The sequence below is a fragment of the Asterias rubens genome, chromosome 3 (assembly GCF_902459465.1).
Source record: "Asterias rubens chromosome 3, eAstRub1.3, whole genome shotgun sequence".
Classification (NCBI taxonomy): Eukaryota; Metazoa; Echinodermata; class Asteroidea; order Forcipulatida; family Asteriidae; genus Asterias; species Asterias rubens.
This window is the reverse complement of record NC_047064.1, coordinates 16,836,766-16,859,454: the sequence shown is the minus strand read 5'-3', so window position 1 is coordinate 16,859,454 and position 22,689 is coordinate 16,836,766. Positions and strand designations below refer to the sequence as shown.

Sequence of the window (22,689 nt, the reverse complement as noted above, 5' to 3'; positions counted from 1 at the left end):
CAGGTGCTCGTAGTAAGACAGGGAACTTGTCGACACCTGCTTACAGACCAACCAAGCTCTGATTAATAAAAGTATTCTGTACGTTAAGAGAAGGCGTTCGACAGAAGATGCTTGTGCATTCTGACGGAAATTGTTGGAGGTTGTTCCCAGTTCTAATTTCCCTCTACAAGTAACTTTCATCGAGGTTGTGGGTCAAGGAATAAGGCAAGGAGAGGGCATGAGGCGGAACGGATGTGTTAGATCGTGTGGTGTGCGTCGCCTTAATGTAAATTCAAAAGTGGTGCATTAGGTCACATGCTGATCGTCACATGCGACGCTTGAAATTTGCTTGCAGATAAATTTTTTATCACACACGCCTTCGCCCTTGTTGGATACGGGACACAGAAGCATTATGTTTTTCCATATTCCACTCGCTCTTGTATGCTAACTTACAATATCAATCTCTTACAGCGTACGGATGACGATGCCAGCGTCCATGATCAAGTTCTCTGGGCCCTCAATCTGAGCGGGATGGATAAATTAATCTTGTACATAGCGAGCTCGGAGGCTGAACAGCAGTGGTGCATGCATGCTGCTGAGATCATCACACTTATGTTTAGAGAACAGGTAGGAGTGTGTTCCTTTTGATATCTTGGATAGAAATAATTTTTTTAAGGAAAAGAATGGCTAAAATTCTGTATGAGACCATCATTATTTCTCCCGTAAATTAGATCAAATTATATCCTTACCAATCCAGAAGGGTTGACAAAATCGCACGCATGTCACACAGGCGGCGACTGTGCCATGCTCACTATTTCTGTGGGCAAAAGGTTTCTGTGTACTTGCTGCATTGCCTAAAATGCGCACTTCACTAAATGCACACTGTGACATTGCCCACCAATGGCGCATCCAAGATTATTCTGATTGATATGATGATGTCAGTTGAATCGGGTCAATACAGAAAGACAGACCCACTTTGAACTATCACAAAATGTCAAAATCAGGTCTGTGGTTGTCTTGACAATGTTACTCGCTACTCTACATTTTAATTCCTTTGGACATTAGTGCATAAGAGTTCTGTCTGGGTAATGAAATGTCAGTTAAAAGCATAGCTGCGTTTCCATTGTTCTGCTGTTACTGGGCTGGTAAGTTAACTTACCAGGCCAGTAAGTTACCAGACCCAAAAGTGATGCAAAACTAGCATCCCTCTAAAAAATAAATGAGCCTTTGAGAAAGACTATGTTAGAGTCAAAACGTCAGGCCTTTAACTATTTTTTGCAAATACTATAACCCAACACACTGTGTTGAAATGTCTTCAGTTGTTTTACTCTGTCAAACCTTGTTTGATTATGTGCAGACTCCAGAGCAAGTAGCTACTGCTGGGGAAGCCAGGCTTGCCAGTGAGAGACAGAAAGACGAACAAGAGCTTGAGATGATCAGACAACGAGAACTTGCTGAGAAGAGGGCAAAGGTCAAGGCAGGAAGTGCCAGGTCAGGGGTTAATTAATCAGCATATTCGAATGAGAAGATTCAGGTTTTGAAGTTCATCAACCCTGGGCCATTTTGATTTGCTTGTTTGGCTGAGCGGATAAGAACACTAAACTCTGCTCTGGTATTTCTGATCACCAGAGTGTAGGTTCAAGTCCCGGTAGTGGCGCTAGTGTCCTTGAACATGGTCATTTAACCACTATTTCTTTTCCTTCGAATGCAACATAGAGCCGTAGATCCTGTGTGTTGTGTAAAATAACGCATAAGAACCCAGTGCAGCTAAATATTTACCTGTTAAATGTCCTACATGTAGGTGCAAAAGAATGAGAACTTTATCATTTGTTCTGCGTCACTCACTGATGTTATTGCTCTAATTTTTATTAACAATAATCTGTTAATCATGTTGACAGGCATTCACGCTTCGGTGGCACATTCTGCATCAAGAATCTGAAATCTATCAGTGACCGTGACATCATCTATCATTCAGCCGTCCAGAACAGCAACAACATCACCTTCGACAAAAAGAAAGAACCCAAAAAGAAGCCCAAGAATCGAATGCCCATGAAGGATACATCAGTCACCCGCAGGTATGTGCCCACTTTGAATATCTACTTTGCATATTCACCTTGAATATATACTTTGTATATTAACCTTGAATTTCTACTTTGCATATTCACTTTGAATATCTACTTTGCATAATCACTTTGAATATCTACTTTGCATTATTCACTTTGAGTATCAACTTTGTAATGGCAACTGGAAGGTGTAGGGAGCTGGGGTTTAGATGGGTTACACCAGGGTTCTTATTTGTGGGTAAAGTCCACAAGACTGTAGGGCTGGAAGCTCAAATTGTTTGACAGGACTGGAATTTATTTTACAAGACCAGAGTAAAAATGTGTTGAAAAAGCACTAACAGAAGATCTATCTAATTTCTTCTTTTGGTAAGTATACTTCAATACTCAACAGAATTGAAATACATTTATCAGACTAATATATTTGTCACAAAGGCTTAATTACACACTGAAGTATTATAATTCAACTGAGAAACACAAGACCATAGACTTGTCCGGTCATGTGTTTACTGGTGCGTGTTTTTGAAATCTTGTTATTTAAATGTGTCATTCTTTCTTTTTGTTACAGATCTACTCTTAGCATACGCCTGTTTCTGAAAGAATTTTGCATTTTGTTTGTGGAGAACTGTTACAATTCGCTGATGCATGCAGTTAAGGTTAGTATAGTGAAACTGCAAGGAAAAAAGTAAAACAATGTCACGATAATTGTTATCATCCCAGGAGACAACAAGTGTTTTAGCGTGTACAATGTATTTACACAACTCTCCTGAAAACATTGCTCTGTGATGGCCGAAAAATTATCTACAAAAGGTATCAAAACTCTTGAAAATTTTTATTTTTTTTATATGTTTGCCAGGATCACATAGTGCATCAACGAGCCCAAGAAAACGATGACTCGTTCTACCTGTGGACCATGAGGTTTTTCATGGCGTTTAATCGAGTTCATCAATTCAGGGTAGACATCATAAGGTACAGTGGTCCAGTGGTCCAGTGGTTAGGCTGCAGGACTTGCAATTACAAGGTTGTGGGTTCCAATCCTACCAAACTAATTGCTGATTTGACAATGACTGAAGTGCTTGCAGTTACAAGGTTGTGGGTTTGAGTCCTACCAAACTAAATGCTGATTTGACAATGACTGAAGGACTTGCAATCACAAGGTTGTGGATTCGAATCCTACCAAACTAATTGCTGATTTGACAGTGACTGCAGAACTTGCAATCACAAGGTTGTGGGTTTGAATCCTACCAAACTAACTGCTGAACTACCTGTTTGGTGAACCAATCAGTCGCTCACGACTATTCACAACAACATAATGTACTTAAAAAAACAATCAGACATCTCTGACACAATCCATGACTTTAATTTACTATATTGCGCCTGTGGCTAACAATTTGAGGCGTGACTAGTCGAGTAGTAAATGTCACTAGTCGCCCAGGCCTAATTTGATTTTGTTTCCTCCACAGTGAGACTTTTTCCGTCCAGACTTTCTACTATGTTCAAACCCAAATTGTTAAGTACTTGGACATGATGACAACCGATAAAAAGGAAGCTCCAGCCTGGTCCAAAAGGTGAACACTTGCCCTCTTCTCTTGGATTTATAGAGCATTATTGTTTGTTTTGAAAAGAGTTGAACCAGGGTGTCATGGCCGAGTGGTTTAGAGCATCCAATTCAAGTTCTGTTGGTTAAGTCACCAGAGTGTGGGTTCAAATCCCGGTCATGACGCCTGTGTCCTTGAGCAAGATTCTTTACTAATTGCTTCCCTTCACCCAGGGGTGTAAATGGGTACCTGTTAGGGTAGAGAGTGATATTACTTTATGAAAAAGCTACGGGAGTGCCATGGCAGCTCAGGGCTGTATACTCCCCAGGGGGCTGAGAAAGATGAGGAATGTTATGTGTGAGAAAGTGTATACTGTTCGAAACTGTTATGTGGTTGTACCCATGAGTTTATTTTTATTGATAGTTTATTTTTTACGTATCTTCCCAGAATGCATCTGGCCATGAAGGCCTACGGAGAGTTAATGGCGACTCTGGATACGATGTCACGGTCCAGCGACCTCAAAATCAGAGACTCGGCTAAGGTCATTCAGGGTAACATCTTCTACGTCATCGAGTACCGGGAGGTTTTCTTGATGTTACTCAAAAAGTACGACGAGGTCAGATGTACAAGGTAATTAACGTATGAGAAGACAGATGAGGAGGAAGTAAATCATTCAATCATTCGTTCAAACTGATATTTATTTCCAAACTTTATGAAAACAGAATACGAACAAGGTTTTTAAGGAATAACCAATAAACAAAGCTATTTAATGAGGGCATGATATTCTTCCTATACTTAAGTCTCTTTTCTGATTTGTTTGCCCTTGGAAAAATCTGAAAAAAGTTATTATTAGGCCTGAAAAATCCATTACAGCCACCACCATGTGTAGCTGAGCCCTTGTCCTGGGAAAATGTTCCTACTTTTTTCCAAGGACCAAATATCATTCCTGGTCGTTGTTGGTTGGCCAGAGCACAGTTTCATAAAGCCTGTAAGCACAAAAAACTGCTAAGCACAAGAAAATCTTGCTTAGCAAAAACAGGTAACCAGCCAACATTCCATAAAGTTCACATAGTTGCGACTGGTGCCCTACTAATTTGTTTAGCCATGAAAGCTTGTGAAATCGGGCCCAGAGAGGTGAAAGTCACATATCAACAAATTGTATACAGTGTGGAAGGTCTCGCTAGCAAAATTGAGTTGACACAGTGAATGGTGTCATCCCCAGTATAAATGCGATGAGTTTAGATTTACAATGGATATGTTTAGGGCGTCTGACGGTCAAGCACACCAGACTCAAGCTTTGGTGTTCTAGATCAGTAGGCCTATCCGTTAATCAGTTCACCAATATGAGAGTTTGATAAGTATTTTAACAAAGGAGGGTATGTTTTATTGGCATTGTGCAAGTTGTTGTTTTCATTTGGTGGGAGTCATGCCAGTGCGTGTGGTTTTCAAATTCTAAGAAGGACTTTCCAAATTTTATAAATAATTCTATCAGTGATGGTTGGTAAACTTTGGAGATGCTTTTAATGTTACTTCATTATTGTAGTGTAGTCGCGTGCCACTTCAAGCTTTGCGCTCGTGCTGTTGAGTTGTTGTAAGTAGTGATAATTAGAGTTGAGTTGTGAGCTAGAGTTCATTCCAGCCATGGAGCAAAGAAGTTGACAATAAATGTTATAAACGTACATCAATACTTGCGTCAGTCATTTTAGGGTTTAGGACATGTAACAATTCTTGAAATATCTTTAAATGATATGTTTAGATCGTACCTGAAGGACCTGATAGAGACAACACACACCTTCATCAAGATGCTGGAGAGATATTGCAAGGGCAGGAAGACGGTCATGGTGCAGGTACGAACTCGGAGTCAACGAAAAAGAACATTTCTTTTTGAGTACATAAAACTGATCGTACATGTACGCTTTCCACTGAAAGAGTTTAAGCACTTGACATCTCATCAAACAAGATGTGATTTACCAATTTTTCCAATTTACATGTTGTATGACAAACAAACATTGTAAACTGACAGAAAATTTACCTTGACAATTTGTGTGGATGTACGACAGCCTTTGGCTTCTACAAATTTCCCTCTGTCACAAATTTCAAATGTTCCTAAAAGATTTGATCTACAACAATTTGTTTATGCCGGCGCAAAACTAATGAAAATTCATCAAGATAAAACTATATCATGAAAATGCTTCAGCTAGATTGTACTTCTGTAGGACTTTTAATATCATGATAAACACCCATTATATAAAACATGCTGTGGAACCCGTTTTAAGAGAGAACTTCAGCCAAAGTTCATATTAAATTTAGGGTCCAGAGTGCCCGACAGTTTGTGTGAATTTATGACGACTTTTGGCTTCTGCAAATTTCCTTCTGTCACAAACTTCAAATGTTTGTTAATTTCTTCCTAAAAGATTTGATTTACGACCATTTGTTTTTTAGAAAAAGAAGAAGAAAAAGGCAAAGCGTCGCAGACGGCAACCAACTGCCCAGCAACAAAATGGAGACCAGCCTCAGGAAGTTGATGAGGAGCTCAATGCATTATGGGATAACATAACCTCTGACCTTTCAGCCATGTTGCAGGGAAGAGAAGACGTTCCTGAAGATGTGGTCCCATTTGACGCAGCCTCAGAGCTGCCAGTGGAGGAACAGAGGTAACAAAACGTTTTACTCATCAAGAGATCATTTAGTTTAAAGGGTCTGTATATGTTTGGTAATGACACTAGCAATTAATGGCAACAAAAACTGCCATGGTAAGAGGTACAATGTAGCAGCCTTGGGAAGTAAAGTGCACTCTAATATTTCAATTCGAAGTAGTGCTTTTTTATTCACAAAAATTTGAATTCAAATTCATATACATGTTGAAAAACTAAAGCGACAAGCGATTTGACAGAAGTTATAAATAATAATCAAAAACAAGAAGCCAAAACATAAATAAAAAAACACAGGACCAGCCAGTGAAGACCTAAGCAAATGTATACCATTAAAGCTATCAAACACAGCTTAAAAAAACACAGGACCAGCCAGTGAAGACCTAAGCAAATGTATACCATTAAAGCTATCAAACACAGCTTAAAAAAACAAACAAGCAAAGACCTATCACCTTCTGAACTAAGAATTAAAAAGATGACTGGCAGTAGGTTAAAAGGATTTGCGAAAACTAGTTGTATTGGTGCGTGAAGCACGAACTCTTCCCGAATCGTTTAGGATCACTGAGGCATAAAGTGTGTGACACCAGGGTTCAAATTTGGGAGAGAAACCCACAAGACCGCAGGACTTGTAGCTCAGAATCTTTACTGGACTGATATTTTTTTAACAAGACCAGAATCAAAATGAGAAGAGACTAGAAACAAAACGAGAACACGGTTTTATCATCTAAACTGTTTCATTTGAACAAAACACAAAGAGAAGATTGATCTCTTCTATTTAATGGAGGATACTCTGCAGAATTGAAAAATGTTTGTGAGACTCAGACTCAACACTAAACATTATTTGTTTGAGACAAAGATGTTGAATTGAATAAAAACAAGACCACTGGACTTGTCCTGTCTTGAGTTAACTGCCCGTCACCGACCTTGGGTCCAGTGTAAAATTAGAGCCCTGGGGTGGATAGAGTCTTGTACAATGGAGTGGAATTTGACAACAGTTTTGATATCTTGTGTTTCTCATTTCCCAAAAGAGCCGACGGGATGGTTCGAATCCAGCGAAGTCTTCGTTCGGGGGAGGCTGGGGAGTCTTTAGCTCTACTGAGAGCAGCCAGGGAGGTGTGGCCAGAGAATGATGTGTTTGGAGCGGCAGACATCAGCCCAGAGGAAGAATTCATGGCACTCAGAGAAATCCACTTTACCAACCTCAATGGTTTGTAAAATCCACTTTACAAATCTTAATGGTACACGGAAAAGCGCCGACTTTTTTAATGAAATAAAAGTGCATGGGGCCCAATTTCAATTTAAGCATAAATAGGTTTCTCGGTCAAATTAAGAAATTGAGCAGCCAATTTCATATTCATGCGTTCGAGTTAAAGCAGTTTTGCCTCTCCAGTTGTTACTGCGTTTCAAATTCAGAATTTGGCCATTCAATTTCATTTTGAGTTGAGTCAAATTCCTTTAACACTCTGTTCAATTAAGCATATCGTCATTCTTTTTCGTGACACACACGCCTCAAGAAGCGTCTGCCATTTGGAATGCTGCTTTGATGAATTGTTAAATTGAATTATTATTTTGTCAAATCGAATGACGCAACATTACATTTGATTAATCATAAAACGAAATCGAATGACCCTTTTCACTACCATTTCGCGCGAAATAGAATAGCTTGGTGCTTAAATTGGCTGCTCATTTGCCTAAATTGACTGAGAAAACCTATATCTAAGTGATAGAGAAATATCTTTCCTTAAGCAAAAATTGAGTGGGGCACCAGTCACAACAGTGTAAATTTGTAATTTTGGCTGGTAACCTGTTTCCGTTTAAGCAATACTTTTCTGTGCTTGGCCAGTTTTTGTGCTTACTGGCTTTATGAAATTGGGTCGTTATGTCTATCGGGGTGTGATTTGTCAGGATTTTTCCTGATTTTCAAATTTTCTCAGAATCTTCTTGTGCAAAAAGAAATTCTTAAAAGTAGAAGTAAAGCAGTCATCAAAGAGAGAAAGAGAAATATTACACATTCTGCTGTCCAGACAAATTGTATTATTGTTGATACACAAAGTTTGTAAACCTGGAAACATCTGTTATTTTGGGGTCTAGAATAAGGGAGAGGGGACCCAGGAGCGCAAACCTTTTTCAATAATTCTCACACACTTTTTCAGCAACTCTCATCCTTTTGTCTAGAAAGTTGTAACCCACTTGTCACCCACTTTTTGTATGTTAAGTGAAAAAATCTTACAATTGCGTTGACAAGATTTATTTAGGATTTTTATGTTTACAATGATACATGGTAACTTTATGTGCAGGTCAATAGTTTTGGAAATTTGTTTACTCTCTCTACATGTCTTCCTGTCTACTCATGAAGAAAGTTCCCTAGGTTAAATTTTTTAATTTGAAACTTTACGCAATAACTCGGTGTACAGGCTAACTAACAGTAAATTGTCAACAATTATTTATAGGTTTGTGGTTTTTTTTTTTTCATCTCTTAATTCAGTTGTTGTGCCCACGCCTGTTGAAGAACAAGATGACGAAGAAGAAATGGAAGGTTCGATACGAATGTTTCTTCAATTCATGCACCATTTATTTTAGTGATAGATTTATACATGTAAACATCAGGTGTTTACTTGTTTCTTTTGTAAATGGCAACCAGACCCTCCCAAGGTCACAATAGCACCCTCAAGAGTCCTGTTTCCCATTCTGAAAACTGTGTGGCTGTGGGGTGTTAATTGTTTTTGTTTAACAACTGTTCTCTGAAGGGATTTAAACCGGTCGCTGGCGGCCCGTTAAAGAGTTAAAACACACCTCCAATATGATTCTGTAACTTTAACTTCTCAATTAAATGTTTTTTTTTATTTTACATTTATTGCCCAATTGCCATTAGTCAAAGATACTTGTCTCTTCATGAAACCATAAAAGTGAGATGTCCTTCTTAAACTCCCATCAGGATAACGAGTTTTCCACCTACATGTGTGTACATGTATAAAAGGGGCCTGCAAGTCATGTGATCACGCGCACACAGGAGAGGCTCTTTGTAAAAAACGAATTGACCATTATTTTACTCTCTTCTGTTGCAATCTTTTACATTGTATTATTATTATTATTATTATTATTATTTATTTTTTTTATTGCAACATCGAATGTTTGTTTTATTTTCAAGATGAAGAGGATGAGTTGCTGGAGGAAGAACGGAGTCAGAGGACAGAAGAGGAGTTCAATTTCAATATTTTTGTAAACAAGTAAGTCTGACTACAAGGTCAATAAACAGGACCGAAAACCAGAGTGATACAAGAAGGGGTTTTCTCTGTTTCAAGAATACAATAATGTTTAAAAAAGTGTACAGGGATTATACAATTTTTCCGTTTTTAAAAACAATATTTCCTCACCAGATTTAGCCATCCCGATATCATCCGCTGCTACGTCAAACTCTTGAGCGACTATCGCAATCACTCCACTTTCACCTGTCACTGCATCGTCAAGATGCTTCACCGCATCGCCTGGGACTGTGAGAAGGTCCCTCTACTCTTCCAGATCTCTCTCTTCAGGGTCTTCCAGAAGATTCTGAACGACCCGATCGCAGCTACCGCAAGCATGAAGGTAGGGGGGTCTCAAACTCAGTGGGCTGAGGTGCCTCATTTAAAGCAATAGTTTTTAGGCACTGGACACTATTACTCAGAGTAATTGTTAGCATCAAAACTTACTCTGTAGCGAACAATGGAGAGCTGTTGATAGTATAAAACATTGTGAGAAACGACTCCCTTTGAAGTACAAGTTTTTGAGAAAGAGGTAGTTTCTCACTAATATTAAAATATTAAAGGACTTCAGGCCTGAAGCCTTTTTTAAGCATCTGAAACAACGGTGTTTTTCCTTTCGTTATTCTCTTGCAACTTCAATTACCAATCGAGTAAAAGTTTTCACAGATATGTGATTTTATGCATGTCGGGATACACCAAGTGAGAATACTGGTCTTTGACAATTACTAAAGGCCGCCAATAAAATTGCAATATTTTCATTTAGAAGTACACGTATACTGGAGCTTGCAGTAGTTTGAAGCGTTTTGATAAGCATTTCTCTTCAAAGTTATGTGGTTACGTAAAATATAATAGATTTTATGCCCCCAAGTTGGAATCTGAGAAAATACATGTTCAAACCCAAACTGTTTTTGTTTATAGGAAACAGTGAAGTTTTCCAAGTTTGCGTTGGGGAAGTTTTTTGAGATGGCTGCCTCTAACAAGAAGATGTTTATGGAGCTGTTGTTCTGGAAAGACACTAGGGACATTTATGAGCTGACTGAAGGATATGGAGCCGTGATGGAAAAGAAGTAAGTGTTCAGGGATTGATTTCCTCAAGCAGTTTTGCATAGCAGGAAATTTAGACTGGGCTTATTTTGTGCACACTTAATGCTAATGTTCATTAGCAAATTCTGATTTTTGATTAGCAACTGTTACATATTGTGTAGCATTTCGCTCTGCTTAGGAAATCATTCACAGTGGTAATCATTTATCACCAGTGTTGTAGATAGACCAATTCTAGTGGTAGGCTCTAAATCCAGTTTAGTCCACCAAGGGGGAGCGGTTCAACAAAATAATTTTAGATATGGGGCCATCATTGCTGAAGTGCAATCTGGGGGAAATCTGTGCTGGGCAGCACAGTGTATTTTGCTCAGAGTGCAGGGCGACATTTGTTCTGGACAGGCCCGTCCAGCACCGCCCATCGTGGCTGCAACACTGCCCCTGTTTTTCACTGACAACAGTTTTTTTTCTGGTTCCTCATGAGAAATATCTACAACAATAATAGTGATATTGTGGTGTGTCAGGTCACAATCGCACCCTCAAGAGTCTTTCTGTCCTATTCTGAAAACTGTATGGCCGTGCGATCTTTAGCTTTCATTTTAAAACTATTTTCTGAAGGGATTTGAACCAATCGCTAGGTTAGTCCATGAAAGAGTTAAAATCAGAGAGAAATACTAACAGAAAATGAATGGCTCCCTCTTGCTCAAAGCTAAAAACAAATATTGAAAAGTGGGTGAGCCCAAAGGTCGCGACCCCAAACTTTATTTTTGATTGTGAACTGTGCTAATCACAAAGTTGGATCAGACACTTCAACACTAAGGGCGCAATTGGGTTACCTACATAGACCTTATCACAAATACTTGTTATGCACGTGTAGGCGAGGAATGAGGTGCATGCTGGTATAGCTAGCGATCAAGATCAGCATAGCTAGCAAGACCAGCATGCATCTTATTCAACTGTTCCCACTTGCGTAAAGGGAATTTGCGAAAAGGTCTATTACTTTGCAAATTAAATCGCCTTAAATTTGAAACACTTCTTGCTGCTCTGACATTTAGCTCTGATTGTCAATTGAGTCACTTAACTTTTACGGGTACTGTGTTTTGTTCACTTGCTCAATTATGCAATATGTCAAACAACTATCTGGGTCATGCAGGTGTTCGTCAAACTTTCATGAATTATTTAAAGGAAAATCACTCTATCTGGGAAAAAAAATGAATAATTGACATGCATCAGAGTAAAAATCCTTATTGACCCTGAAAGCCTGGATCTTATTCTGATGCTGCAATAACAAGACTGAAGTGAAATCATCATAAAATTTGCCTTGATGGATTTGTCCCAGTTATTGCTACACTGGTTCAGTTTACGTCTCAAGACTGATATTCTTTCTACTTTAGTCTGTTCCCCCCCCCCGTTTTTTTGAGCCCTTGCAAAAATCAGTAAAGTTTAGATTAATATGGTCTTGAAGTCTATTAAAACCTACACCACGTGCACCAGAGCAGAACTGCCAACTCTCTGTTTCTACTGAAAGTTCACTGAAAATGGACAATTATTTCCATGTTCTGATGGACAAATTTGATCTGTAGGTGTTACTTCTACTCTAGAATTGCAAAGGTCGTGGAATTGAATCCTACCTGAGTAATATGCCTGTGATTTTGTCATAGAACTCAAGGAAGTCTCTGAGCATACATTGTTGAAATGGTAAAAAACTAATTTAATATTCTATAATCCCATTGCAAATTTAACTTCTATTAAACTTTTTGTATTATCAATTTGGAATTTTGTTTTTTGAAGGAATAAGAAGTCTGTTGAATGGAGGGAGGAGGAGCAGCATGAACTCGCTCAGCTCTATGAAGAACACAAAGATGAGGAAGGAGGTAAGACTAAATCCCTCTCTTAACATTCCGGGCCATTTTTGTATGGCTCTAGCTGTGTAAGCGAAGAATGCCTAGTTGTATGGTGTATGCAGGTGCACAAGCAAAAATTCCCTGCTAGCCCGTGATTATGCTTGACGTAAGCGGGAACTCCCTGCTTTCGTAATGGTCGGTTCTTTGCTTATGGTAAGCAGAGCCATGAAATTAGGCCAAGGTTAGTAATCGCTAACTAAAGTTAATTGCAATAAAAACTTAATTAGTTTGAAGTACATGTACAGCAGCTCAGCTCTTCCATTGAAAATGTTGGTTTCTTTTATAAGATCACTTCTGGGTGAGTTGGAGGCATTTTTGTTTCCTTTTCAAAGTTCCAAAGGCAAACATGATGTGCTATTTATGGATGTGAATCAAACATGTCCCTCTCAGAAACGAACAAAACTCAATTAGTGTTTTTACTGGCTGCCTTCATCTTCCTTATTTTCAGACAAAGATGTGGTGGACCACATAATGGAGCATATCATCGATGACAGCAGGACGAGACGACAGATCATTACTCAGCTTCAGAGGCAAGGGGTCATTGACAGCGCTGCTGACCTCAAACGGAAAAAAGGGTAACGGTCAACAGTAACAAGAATGACCAGTTCTTATAATAAAGAATAGCGCAGTTTACAATAACGTATCAATGCGCTTTACATTAGTGCCCAGGGGACGATTTCACAAAGAGCCAAGATTGATCTTAACTGCAAATCAATCGCAGTTGCTCAGTAATGTGTGATGTCACAATGCAAATCACTATGGTGATACTGATAATTTGTATAACAATGGATTTTTTTTGCTTTGTGAAATCGACCCCTGGTCATTAGGCAAAAAAATGCCCTTAAATCTTCTCAGCTTCGAGCTACCGAGCTACTCTAGGGCTCCAAAGACTTTTTTCTAAACACAATATCTACCTCTACCTTCGCAGGTACCCATTTATACACCTGGGTGAAGAGAAGCAATTATAGTCAAGAGTCTTGCTCAAGGACACAAGTGTTATGACCGGGATTTGAACGCCAGTCCTACATGTATGACTTAACCACTAGAACTTGAATTTGATGCTTTAAACCACATGACACCCCACTAAAGGGGCCAAAGAAATTCAATAAGAGGCGGATGAAACAGATAAATTAGACTTGTCTCCATTTTCGGGACATGTTTGGAGTTTTAATTTAGTCCCCAAGTGACAGATAAAGCAACCAGTGTCATGGCCGAGCGGTTAAGAGCACCAGATTCAAGCACAAGTGTTTGATCAGCAGGGTGTGGGTTCGGATCCTGGTCGTGACGCTTGCTACATAAAATTGGGGAGGTAGTGCTTTCTGCTCTACCGGCCAGGCTTTGAATTGATGATACCCAAGCCTACATTCGTATGGACTGTGAAAGGGGTAACCCTGTTTCAGCCCTAGGAGTAGGTGGCAACGGCCTCTGGAAAAAATAATTGTAGCCCACACCTTGAAGTGGCCTTGAAGTCTGGCGACTTGCATAAATAAAAAAAATAAATAAATAAATAAAAACCATAAGAGGGATTTTAATATATCTTCGGTACACAGATCCAAGCGACTGACAATCTGGCGGGAAGAACACGAGCTTGAACTTCGTAACCTCTACGAGCAGCACAGAGATTCAGATGGTAAGGACCAGGCATGTGATATAATCAAGATTTTTCAAGATTTCAGGAATTTTCTTGCAAGTAAATAATGAAAGGAAAGACAACCTTTTTGCAAAAAAATGTGAGCTTTCAAATGCTTGAAGAGGCTTTCTCAGATTCAAATATTTTAGTAAAAAGATTACCTCTTCCTCCGAAGCTCCGTTACTTCAGAGAAAGTCGATTCTCGCAACATTTTTAAATATTAACAGCTCTCCGTTGCTCATAACCAAGTAAGTATTTTTGCTAATATATGTTTTTATTTATAGCCAACAGTGTACAGTGCCTTTAATCTGAACTATCTTTCTCTCTGATATAGATGTCCTCGGCAATATCTTAAATGGGATGACGGAGAAACGATCCAAGGCCAAAGTGATAGAGAAGCTCATGGGTCTTGGATTGGTGCAAGATCGCAAGGAGCTGTATAAGAAGAGAGGCAAGGGAGGAGCCAGGAGGAGGAGGGGGCGCCATGGCAACAGCGATGATGATAGTGATGATGAGGAAGATGGTCCTCAGGGCAACGGAGTACGTACAAATCAATAGGTTTTGTTCATAATAAACTTGGAGTAATGCTTAAAGGAAGTTTGGTAATCATTCCTAAAGCTCAATGGCAATAAAAACTTACATGGTTATAAAGGTACGGCAGCTTGTGACAGAATGAAGCATTTATTTAAGAATCATTTCAATTGGAAGTAATATGGCTATGGAAAAAGATATTAGTTTTTACCCCCCAAAATAAGAATTGTAGAAATGTTACTGTCAGTTTCCTGGTATTGTGTATTCCAATTGCGAATTATTGTTCCACCGTGGACTAAACCGCTCATAAATCTATTTCATAAAATGAACCTTCATAAGCAACACCTGGGATAATGTTTTTAATGTAAGGCAAAAGTACAACTAAAATCAGCAAAACGTTTTTTTTTTCTTTCTTACTTTTGTGTATGAGCTCCCATATTCGTTCTCAAATATCAATGTGCAAAACACGGAAGCTGCGGTTACGCGTCATGTGAACACTTGAAGTGTTGACGGATCCATACATGGTGCCTTGCGAAACCTTTTTACTAGCTTAAGAGTTGGCTTAGCTGTAACCATGCTTTACTGAAGAAGAATGTTTTCACCATTGCAAGATGTTTACAAAACTTGTTTAATTACTTTAAGGCGACAGCATTTTATATATATATTTGTTTTCTTTGCAGAGGAACTTTATTGACGACATGGATGAAGAGGCAGATTTTGAAGGTAAATGACTCTCAAACGGAGAAAGAAACCCATATGCACATTGATGGGGAACAGACAATTCAAACATACAACAGGGGCACTAAATAGGGCTTGATTAATTGGCCCTGCTAGTGCAAAAATATGGCATGGTGAACCTACATGTACAGACCTTTATCAAGCTGCGTCCATCTTGGTCATGTTCCTTGCATCGAATAACAATAACGCATGCTACTAATCATCTTACAATTACAAATGTAGGAACCAGCCTATTTTTTTCTTCCACCCTCGGTTTGGTAACATTGATATCCATAGGAGAAATTCAAGATGGCTGCACCGTGATAAAGGTCTATTAGAGAACCTATTGGTGTCTTCATTGCGTTCTGGTAATCCAAGAGCACTTTGAGGGTTGGAGTACTTTTGCAAAAGAGGAAAGGAGTGTGTTCAAGTTTTGGAGAAAAAAAATATGGCGGATTACCCTCTGTCCCATATCGGGCATGGTTCAATTTTTAAAGTTAAAGTTTGAAAAATGGATATCACCCTTGTTTATTTTGTAACCCTTAGGATTCCTTGCTCAACACTCGAAGCCAGATGCTCCTGAAGCCTCAGCGTATAACAGTGAGACGGAGAGTGAGTCTGGCTCCTCAAGTGATGGGGAGAACAAGGATGAGGACGGAGACGGGGAACTACCACTAGGAGATGTCCTCAGAAAGGTCCAGGAAAAAGGCTTTACTGAACAGATTCGCTGGATACAGAACGGGCTGAGGAGCACAGCCGCGGACAGAGAAAAAGATGGTAAAAACTCTTCTTAATTTTTCCCAATTCGTCTTAAAGACAGTGGACATTATTGGTAATTGTCAAACACCAGTTTTCTCACTTGGTGTATCTCGACATACGCATAAACCTTTGAAACGTTGAGCTCAAGATGCGAGATAACTTTGACAGAAAAAACACACTTGTCACACAAAGTTGTGTGCTTTCAGATGCTTGATTTCGAGACCTCGAAATCTAATGCTGAGGTCTCGAAATCAAATTAGGGAAAAATACTTCTTTCTCAAAAACTACGCCACTTCAGAGGGAGCAACCTCTCCCCATAACTTGTTACCAAGTAAAGTTTTAAGCTAATAGTTATTTTGAGTAATTACCAATAGTGTCCACTGCCTTCAACTTTTCCCTCAATTTAAAAATGAAACCTCCTTCTTTGTCTTCTCTCCATAGGGTTCTTGGCTATGTATAGTGATTTGGTTGACTTTTCTGGGAGTCCTTGGCTTCCAACCAGAACTTATGGAAGAAATGAATTGGAGTAAAGTGAAATGTTTCGCCTGACTTCTCTTTTAATGTAATTTTACTATTTTAGAGGGCTGCCCGAGTTTGGTATAGATCCTCACATTTAATGATGTCATCAAAACATGAAAGTAACACAAATCTGTGTATTTTTATTTATTTTTTCCTCAGGAGATGAGCAGGCCATTCCGATTGTTCCTTTGTCAGAAGAGAATGAAGACGCCATGGACAATAAAGTATTCCAGAATTTCCTCAAGACAGTTGGTATTTCTGCACCCAGCAGCCATGAGGTAAAGCTCCAGTAATGCCCCAGTTACATTCAAAGCGGGGGCGAGCGACGCGTAGAGGTCTGGAAAGAAAGAGCAATAATGCGGTCACAGTCCAGATAAAAGTGTCCCGCACGCAGCTGCCCTGACTAAAATGTGGTTGAATTTTTGGCATCCCTTGTACTTGATCAAATTTACCTTTTTTTTTTTCAAGTATCAAATCTCATGCTTGAGAGAATTTTGACTTGTGTTTGGTCAGTATAGACTGTATCAAATAATGCCGATACTATTCAAATACCTGAGCCACAACTTGGTGTCGGTGTGCATAGGTGTACTGTGCCTGTGAATCAAACCAGGACTGCTGCATGCTTTATTGAAGTGCATTTAGACGCCTACATGTATACTACAACCTGCCCTACGCTGTGGCCACTTTCATACAAAGGGGTTATTCGAGAATGCTGCTGTAGGATAACCAAGTAGTTTGGTTCAGATCTTGTAGTCAGCATAATGAGATGATCTTATCAAGATGTTTTTTTAAAAATCTTTCTGCAGGAAACTTTCTGGCGTATCCCAGGCAGTCTCAGCCATGACCAGCTCCGGCAGATGGCAGACTCCATCGAGCCCCAGGAGGGCGTAGCGCTGTCGGCAGCCGAGCGAAAAAAGAAATCCAATCCGAGGTATGACAGTCTGAAAGAGATGGCCAGGACAAGGAGGCAAGAGAAGAAAGGAGGCAAGAAACGACGAGACCGTCGAGAGGAGGTTCCCGTCACGGAGGTGGTTTCCAGGGTGATGGATGATGGAGACAATGAGGAGGACAGTGAAGATGAGACAGGCACCCGCCTCCCCACCTTGCCTACGACATCCTCAGCTCATAAGAGAGGTCGGGTCAAGCGAGCCTTGCAGAGCGACTCCTCAGATGATGACAGGTTGGTCAGTTTTTTAATCATTAAGGCACTAGACACCTTAGGTAGTTGTCAAAGACCAGTATTTCCATATGCATACAAAACGGATCTGTGAAAATTTTGACTCAATTGGTCATCGAAATTGCAAGGAGTAATGAAAGAAAAATCACCCTTGTTGCACAAATGTTTGTGATACATGTAATAAATGCTTAATAAAATGCTTCAGGCCCGAAGTCCTTTTATATTATTTGAGTGAGAATTTATTTTTCCCCAACAAAAAACTACTTCAGAGGAAGCAGTTTCTCACAATGTTTTATACTATCAACAGCTCTCCATTGATCATTACCAAGTAATTTTTATGCTAACAATTATTTTGAGTAATTACCAATAGTGTCCAGTGCCTTCAACACAAAAATAACATCCTTAAGTAGGATCTGAAACTTTGCATGGTGGAAATATAAACTAAAAGAGGTTTTCTGAAACCCCATGTGAATATCACTTTTGAGTTGTGCTGGTTCTGAACAAAACAAGTGGTTAAAGGCACAGGACACTATTGGTAATTACTCAAAATAATTATTAGCATAAAACCTTACTTGGTAACGAGTAATGGGGAGAATGGTGGTAAATCTTGGTAGTATAAAGCATTGTGAGAAATGGCTCCCTCTGAAGTGACGTAGTTTTCGAGAAAGAGAAAGAAGTCATTTTCCACGAATTTGATTTCAAGACCTCAATTTTAGAATTTGAGGTCTCAAAATCAAGCATCTGAAAGCACACAACTTCGTGTGACAAGGGTGTTTTTCTTAAATAGTTATTTCGCAACTCCGACGACCAATCAGGCTCTTATTTTCACAGGTTTGTCGTTTTATGCATATGTTGAGATACACCAAGTGATAAGACTGGTCTAAGACAATTACCAATAGTGTTCAATGTCTCTGAGGACTCGATAAACAATTTGTGCGGGTGATTTACCAGAACTTTCTTTTTGAGAACCAACATTACTCAAAAGAGATGTTCACATGGTGTTAGCGCAAACCTCTCTAAGTGAATACATCCTGCTACTTTTCCTGCTGGGTGTCAAGTGTTTTCATATTTAATATCTTGACAACTTTTTTACACATGATTTTATTTAGGTAGACAGGTTGCCAAGTCTTATTAACTTTTCATGATTGCAGTCGTGTTTGAAAAATGTACGTTTGCATCAATAATTTGTAAAGTCACCTCGATCGATTAAAGCTATAGTAGTAGTCTCGGCCGATCATCTTCTTTCCCTGCAGATAGTAGTGCATAAGCAGGACAGTTCTTTTCAGAACTGAGAAGTCTAACATATTCTGAATATCTACTCCGTGGTAGTAGAATATAAAGCAAGACAAAAGAACATAATCTACCTGTGCAAGTAGATATTTACATGGTGTTACCACAAACGAGATGTATATTGATACCACACAATGCAATGCCTCAAATTCAATTATAACAAGTTGTGTTTTTTATTTGATATCTTCAAAGCGATGCGGAACCAGGGCTTAGCATTGACCTGGGTACCAGTGATGCCCTACCCTCATCAACCAATAAGCCGTCTGCTAAGAGAAGCCGGTTGTTGCTGTCGAGTGATGATGACAGCGATAATGAGGGAGACACGCAGGGGTCAAGGGTTGAAGAGACTTTGAGCCAGTCACAAGGTAAGATTTACTTCATTTATTTATGAGAAACAAGCTTGACCGTTCCTTTGGAATCAGTTGCCCTCACACATTCAGGATAGTACAACCGTGGACACATTTAAAGACAGACTGAAAAAAAATTTCTATTTCAAACAGCTTTTCAGTAGTATTTTCATTCTTTTATTTCCCTTCATCTTACTGTTCCCTCTTGCCGCTTGTCTGTTTCTCCTTTCTATGTTTAAGCTTTCCTTCTTTTTATCCCCTCTGAGCACCTTATTTCGCGGATATTGCGCAATAAAAATATATTGATTGTCGTTATTATTATTAACTACCCGAAGGAACTTATTGTATAAATGCAAAGAATAATGAATAGCCTGACGTTTCGACCCTAGCAGAGTCTTTCTTGAAGGCTATGTGACAGCACAACAACCATGAATATGTTTTTTTTTTATTCTTTCATTTTTTTCGTTAAGAAAACCCAAAGATGGAACACCCCAGATTGCAGAGTAGGGTTTTTAAAACCAAAGATAATTGTATGTAAGCAGGCTATGCGCTAACAAGCTTTCAAGCTTTGAGCTCACAGTTTAGTTCTTTTTAAACAGCCTAGTACATGTACCCCATCCCTGATTGTTGACAGCACATTTTTGGAAGTTTACAGTACTTTGTAACCAGAAGAGCAAATCATCTAACGAATGAACTGCATTCTGTATATTGCATTACCTTCAACTTAATTGGTCATAGTGGACCCTGCCGTTGAAGTTACAAGGATTCATTCCAAACGAGATGAGATAATTGTATCAATGAAGGGCGGGCATTCTCAAACTAATGAGCTATGCAAGAATCGTAGATTGTGTTACTCCAAGTAAATTGCAAGAATTCATCTAGCCTCTGAACACAAGGGCAAGCTCAGCAGTGGAGTTCTTAAGACATCATCTTGAGGATGCAGAGTCAGGGCTCTAATTCATAGAGGAAAAAATACGAGAACAGGCCTGGCTTTAAAGATACTGGACGCTATTGGTAATTGTCAAAGACTAGACTTCACAGTTGGTGTATCTCAGCAAATGCTTAAAATAACAAACCTGTGAAACTTTGAGCTCAATTGGTCATTGGACATACTTGTCACATGAAGTTGTGTGCTATCAGATGCTTGATTTTGAGACCTCAAATTCTAAATCTGAGGTCTGAAAATTGAATTCGTGGAAAATTACATCTTTCTCGAAAACTACATTTTTTTAGAGGGAGCCGTTTATCACAATGTTTTGTACTATCAACCTCTGCCTATTACTCGTTACCAAGAAAGGTGTTATGCTAATACTTATTTTATGTAATTACCAATAGTGTCCACGTTGCCTTTAAAGGGTCTATGTACTTTTGTACAGTGTTGTAGGACAAAAAACACAATGTCCAAAGATTAACATTAAACTTACACAGTTTGAAGATAATCATGGTAGACTGCTTCCCTAAAAATATTACGTGCTGAGGTGCTGTCGTTTTTGAAAAATGAGTAAAACAATGTAATGAAAAAATTTACGTCTCGGTGATCATGAGACGAAAATTATTTTAGCATTTTCAAACGTATCTTTCGTGACATTGTTTTACTCATTTCTCAAAAGCAACAGCACCTCAGAAACTAACATTTTAACATGTTTAAGGTACGGTATGCTTTCTTCTATCATTATCTTCAAACAGTGTAAGTTTAATGCAACCCTGTTGACATTGTGTTTTGTGTTTACAGAAAGTACCCAAATCCTTCAAGCGCAGGCAATGGAGGCCTTGTCAATTGAAATGCAGTTTGTAAAACAATTGTCATTTTAGATTCTGTAGTGGATGCAGTAATCAATAATGGATGCTATAAGAGTGTCTATATTTATTCATAAACGCTTGATTGTTTCTTCTCATTATGAAAGTAATTCAGAGAGACTTAAACACAGACCTGTTATTGCATTCTGAAACATTCCTCTGAATCGTATCGATCAATACCAAATCGTTTCGATCTATTTTAGAGATCACCCCACTTGATGTTTTTTGACAGTGCTAAAGTGCAAGAGTGCTCCGAGTGTGACAGCGAATGTTTACGATCAATTAAGGATGGATTTAGTTAAAATGACTGGACTTGTCTATATGCTTGTGCAGGCTCAAAGGGTTTAGCTGATTTCGAGTGGAGCTTCGGGGCCTCTGTCGGTGTTTTATTTTGTTTTCTTCTTGCTAAGCCAATGTAGAATGAAAAGTCGGAAGTGTTTCCACGCATTTGTTATTTTGAGTCTATAAAATACAAAATTGCTTGATTAGGCACATGATAGGTGTGCCATAACTGTACTTTTAACACTACCAATTCAAAATATTCTCATGGAAGTGTCTGTCAGGGTTTGAATTTAGGGAAACAATCAAGTATCAGTAACAACAAACACATGTGAAATTTTCATGTACATGCATGTATGTACGTTTGTACAGTTTTGTAGGTTGAAATGTCATGCCATTTATAACTACTCTGTGTATTAATACCGAAGGTCCTTTTTGTTGGCCGGCAGGTTTTCTAACAAGCATCAGAAAAAAGGATGACAACATTTTTACTGAATTGAAAACAAAACTTATAAGCTGTTAAAATTTCTTTACACATTGCTTGTCGTAAAGGAAAGGTAAAACAGCAATGTGTCAAAACACCACTCATCAGTCGCCCAACTGGCCAAACAGGAGTGGCAGAAAGTAACACAACCTTCAAGCTACGTAACAGTGTTTAAATATTCATGTACATGGGTCGAAACGTCAGGCCATTAACTATTCTCTGTATTTATTGATGTGTTTGTCCTTTTGGTTGGTGAGCAGTTTGCAACAGAACAACTAATTATATTTTCTGAAAATACAGGTTTTATAACGACCTAAAGAAAGGATGACCAAATATGTGACCCACTCTGTGAAAATAAGTCGCATGTCGCCCAATGCAATATTAAGTTATGAACAGTTTTATGTGGGAAAAAAATAAAAATAAAAATAAAAATAAAATCGTTTTTTTTTTCTTTTTAAGATCTTTAGTTGCATGGTTAACCTTTAGAACACTTACTTGTAGGCAATAAAGCTATGAATACAACAATTTTGTGATCATACTTATGTCTAATTTGTATCCTTTTGCACACAATGGTAGTTTAAAATATCATTTTACTTGTAATTCTTAAAAATAAGGCGTAGTGGCTAATTTCATACGGGAGTAACTCAGCAACGCGATACACCCCAAAGCTTAGACACATACCAAATTACTGCTGCTGATGTGTTCTTTCCAGCCATGCATATAACTCAATTCCTGAAATTGCCTACA

At 38.8% G+C, this 22,689-nt stretch overlaps 1 protein-coding gene across 1 annotated transcript in view; it reads left to right on the top strand.

Annotated features, from left to right (window-relative positions):
* LOC117288553 (protein timeless homolog) overlaps positions 1–22,689 on the top strand; it is a 29,502-nt gene that overhangs the window by 4,488 nt on the left and 2,325 nt on the right. The window contains exons 6-28 of the mRNA XM_033769453.1: positions 451–606; positions 1,337–1,470; positions 1,878–2,054; positions 2,608–2,695; positions 2,896–3,008; positions 3,503–3,607; positions 4,025–4,207; positions 5,334–5,424; positions 6,020–6,231; positions 7,257–7,435; positions 8,714–8,764; positions 9,377–9,455; positions 9,606–9,813; positions 10,389–10,537; positions 12,300–12,382; positions 12,861–12,987; positions 13,963–14,042; positions 14,377–14,582; positions 15,254–15,296; positions 15,837–16,067; positions 16,728–16,846; positions 17,375–17,748; positions 19,228–19,400. Of these exons, the coding sequence (XP_033625344.1) occupies positions 451–606; positions 1,337–1,470; positions 1,878–2,054; positions 2,608–2,695; positions 2,896–3,008; positions 3,503–3,607; positions 4,025–4,207; positions 5,334–5,424; positions 6,020–6,231; positions 7,257–7,435; positions 8,714–8,764; positions 9,377–9,455; positions 9,606–9,813; positions 10,389–10,537; positions 12,300–12,382; positions 12,861–12,987; positions 13,963–14,042; positions 14,377–14,582; positions 15,254–15,296; positions 15,837–16,067; positions 16,728–16,846; positions 17,375–17,748; positions 19,228–19,400 (3,361 nt within the window). The remainder of the gene's footprint in view (positions 1–450; positions 607–1,336; positions 1,471–1,877; positions 2,055–2,607; positions 2,696–2,895; positions 3,009–3,502; positions 3,608–4,024; positions 4,208–5,333; positions 5,425–6,019; positions 6,232–7,256; positions 7,436–8,713; positions 8,765–9,376; positions 9,456–9,605; positions 9,814–10,388; positions 10,538–12,299; positions 12,383–12,860; positions 12,988–13,962; positions 14,043–14,376; positions 14,583–15,253; positions 15,297–15,836; positions 16,068–16,727; positions 16,847–17,374; positions 17,749–19,227; positions 19,401–22,689) is intronic.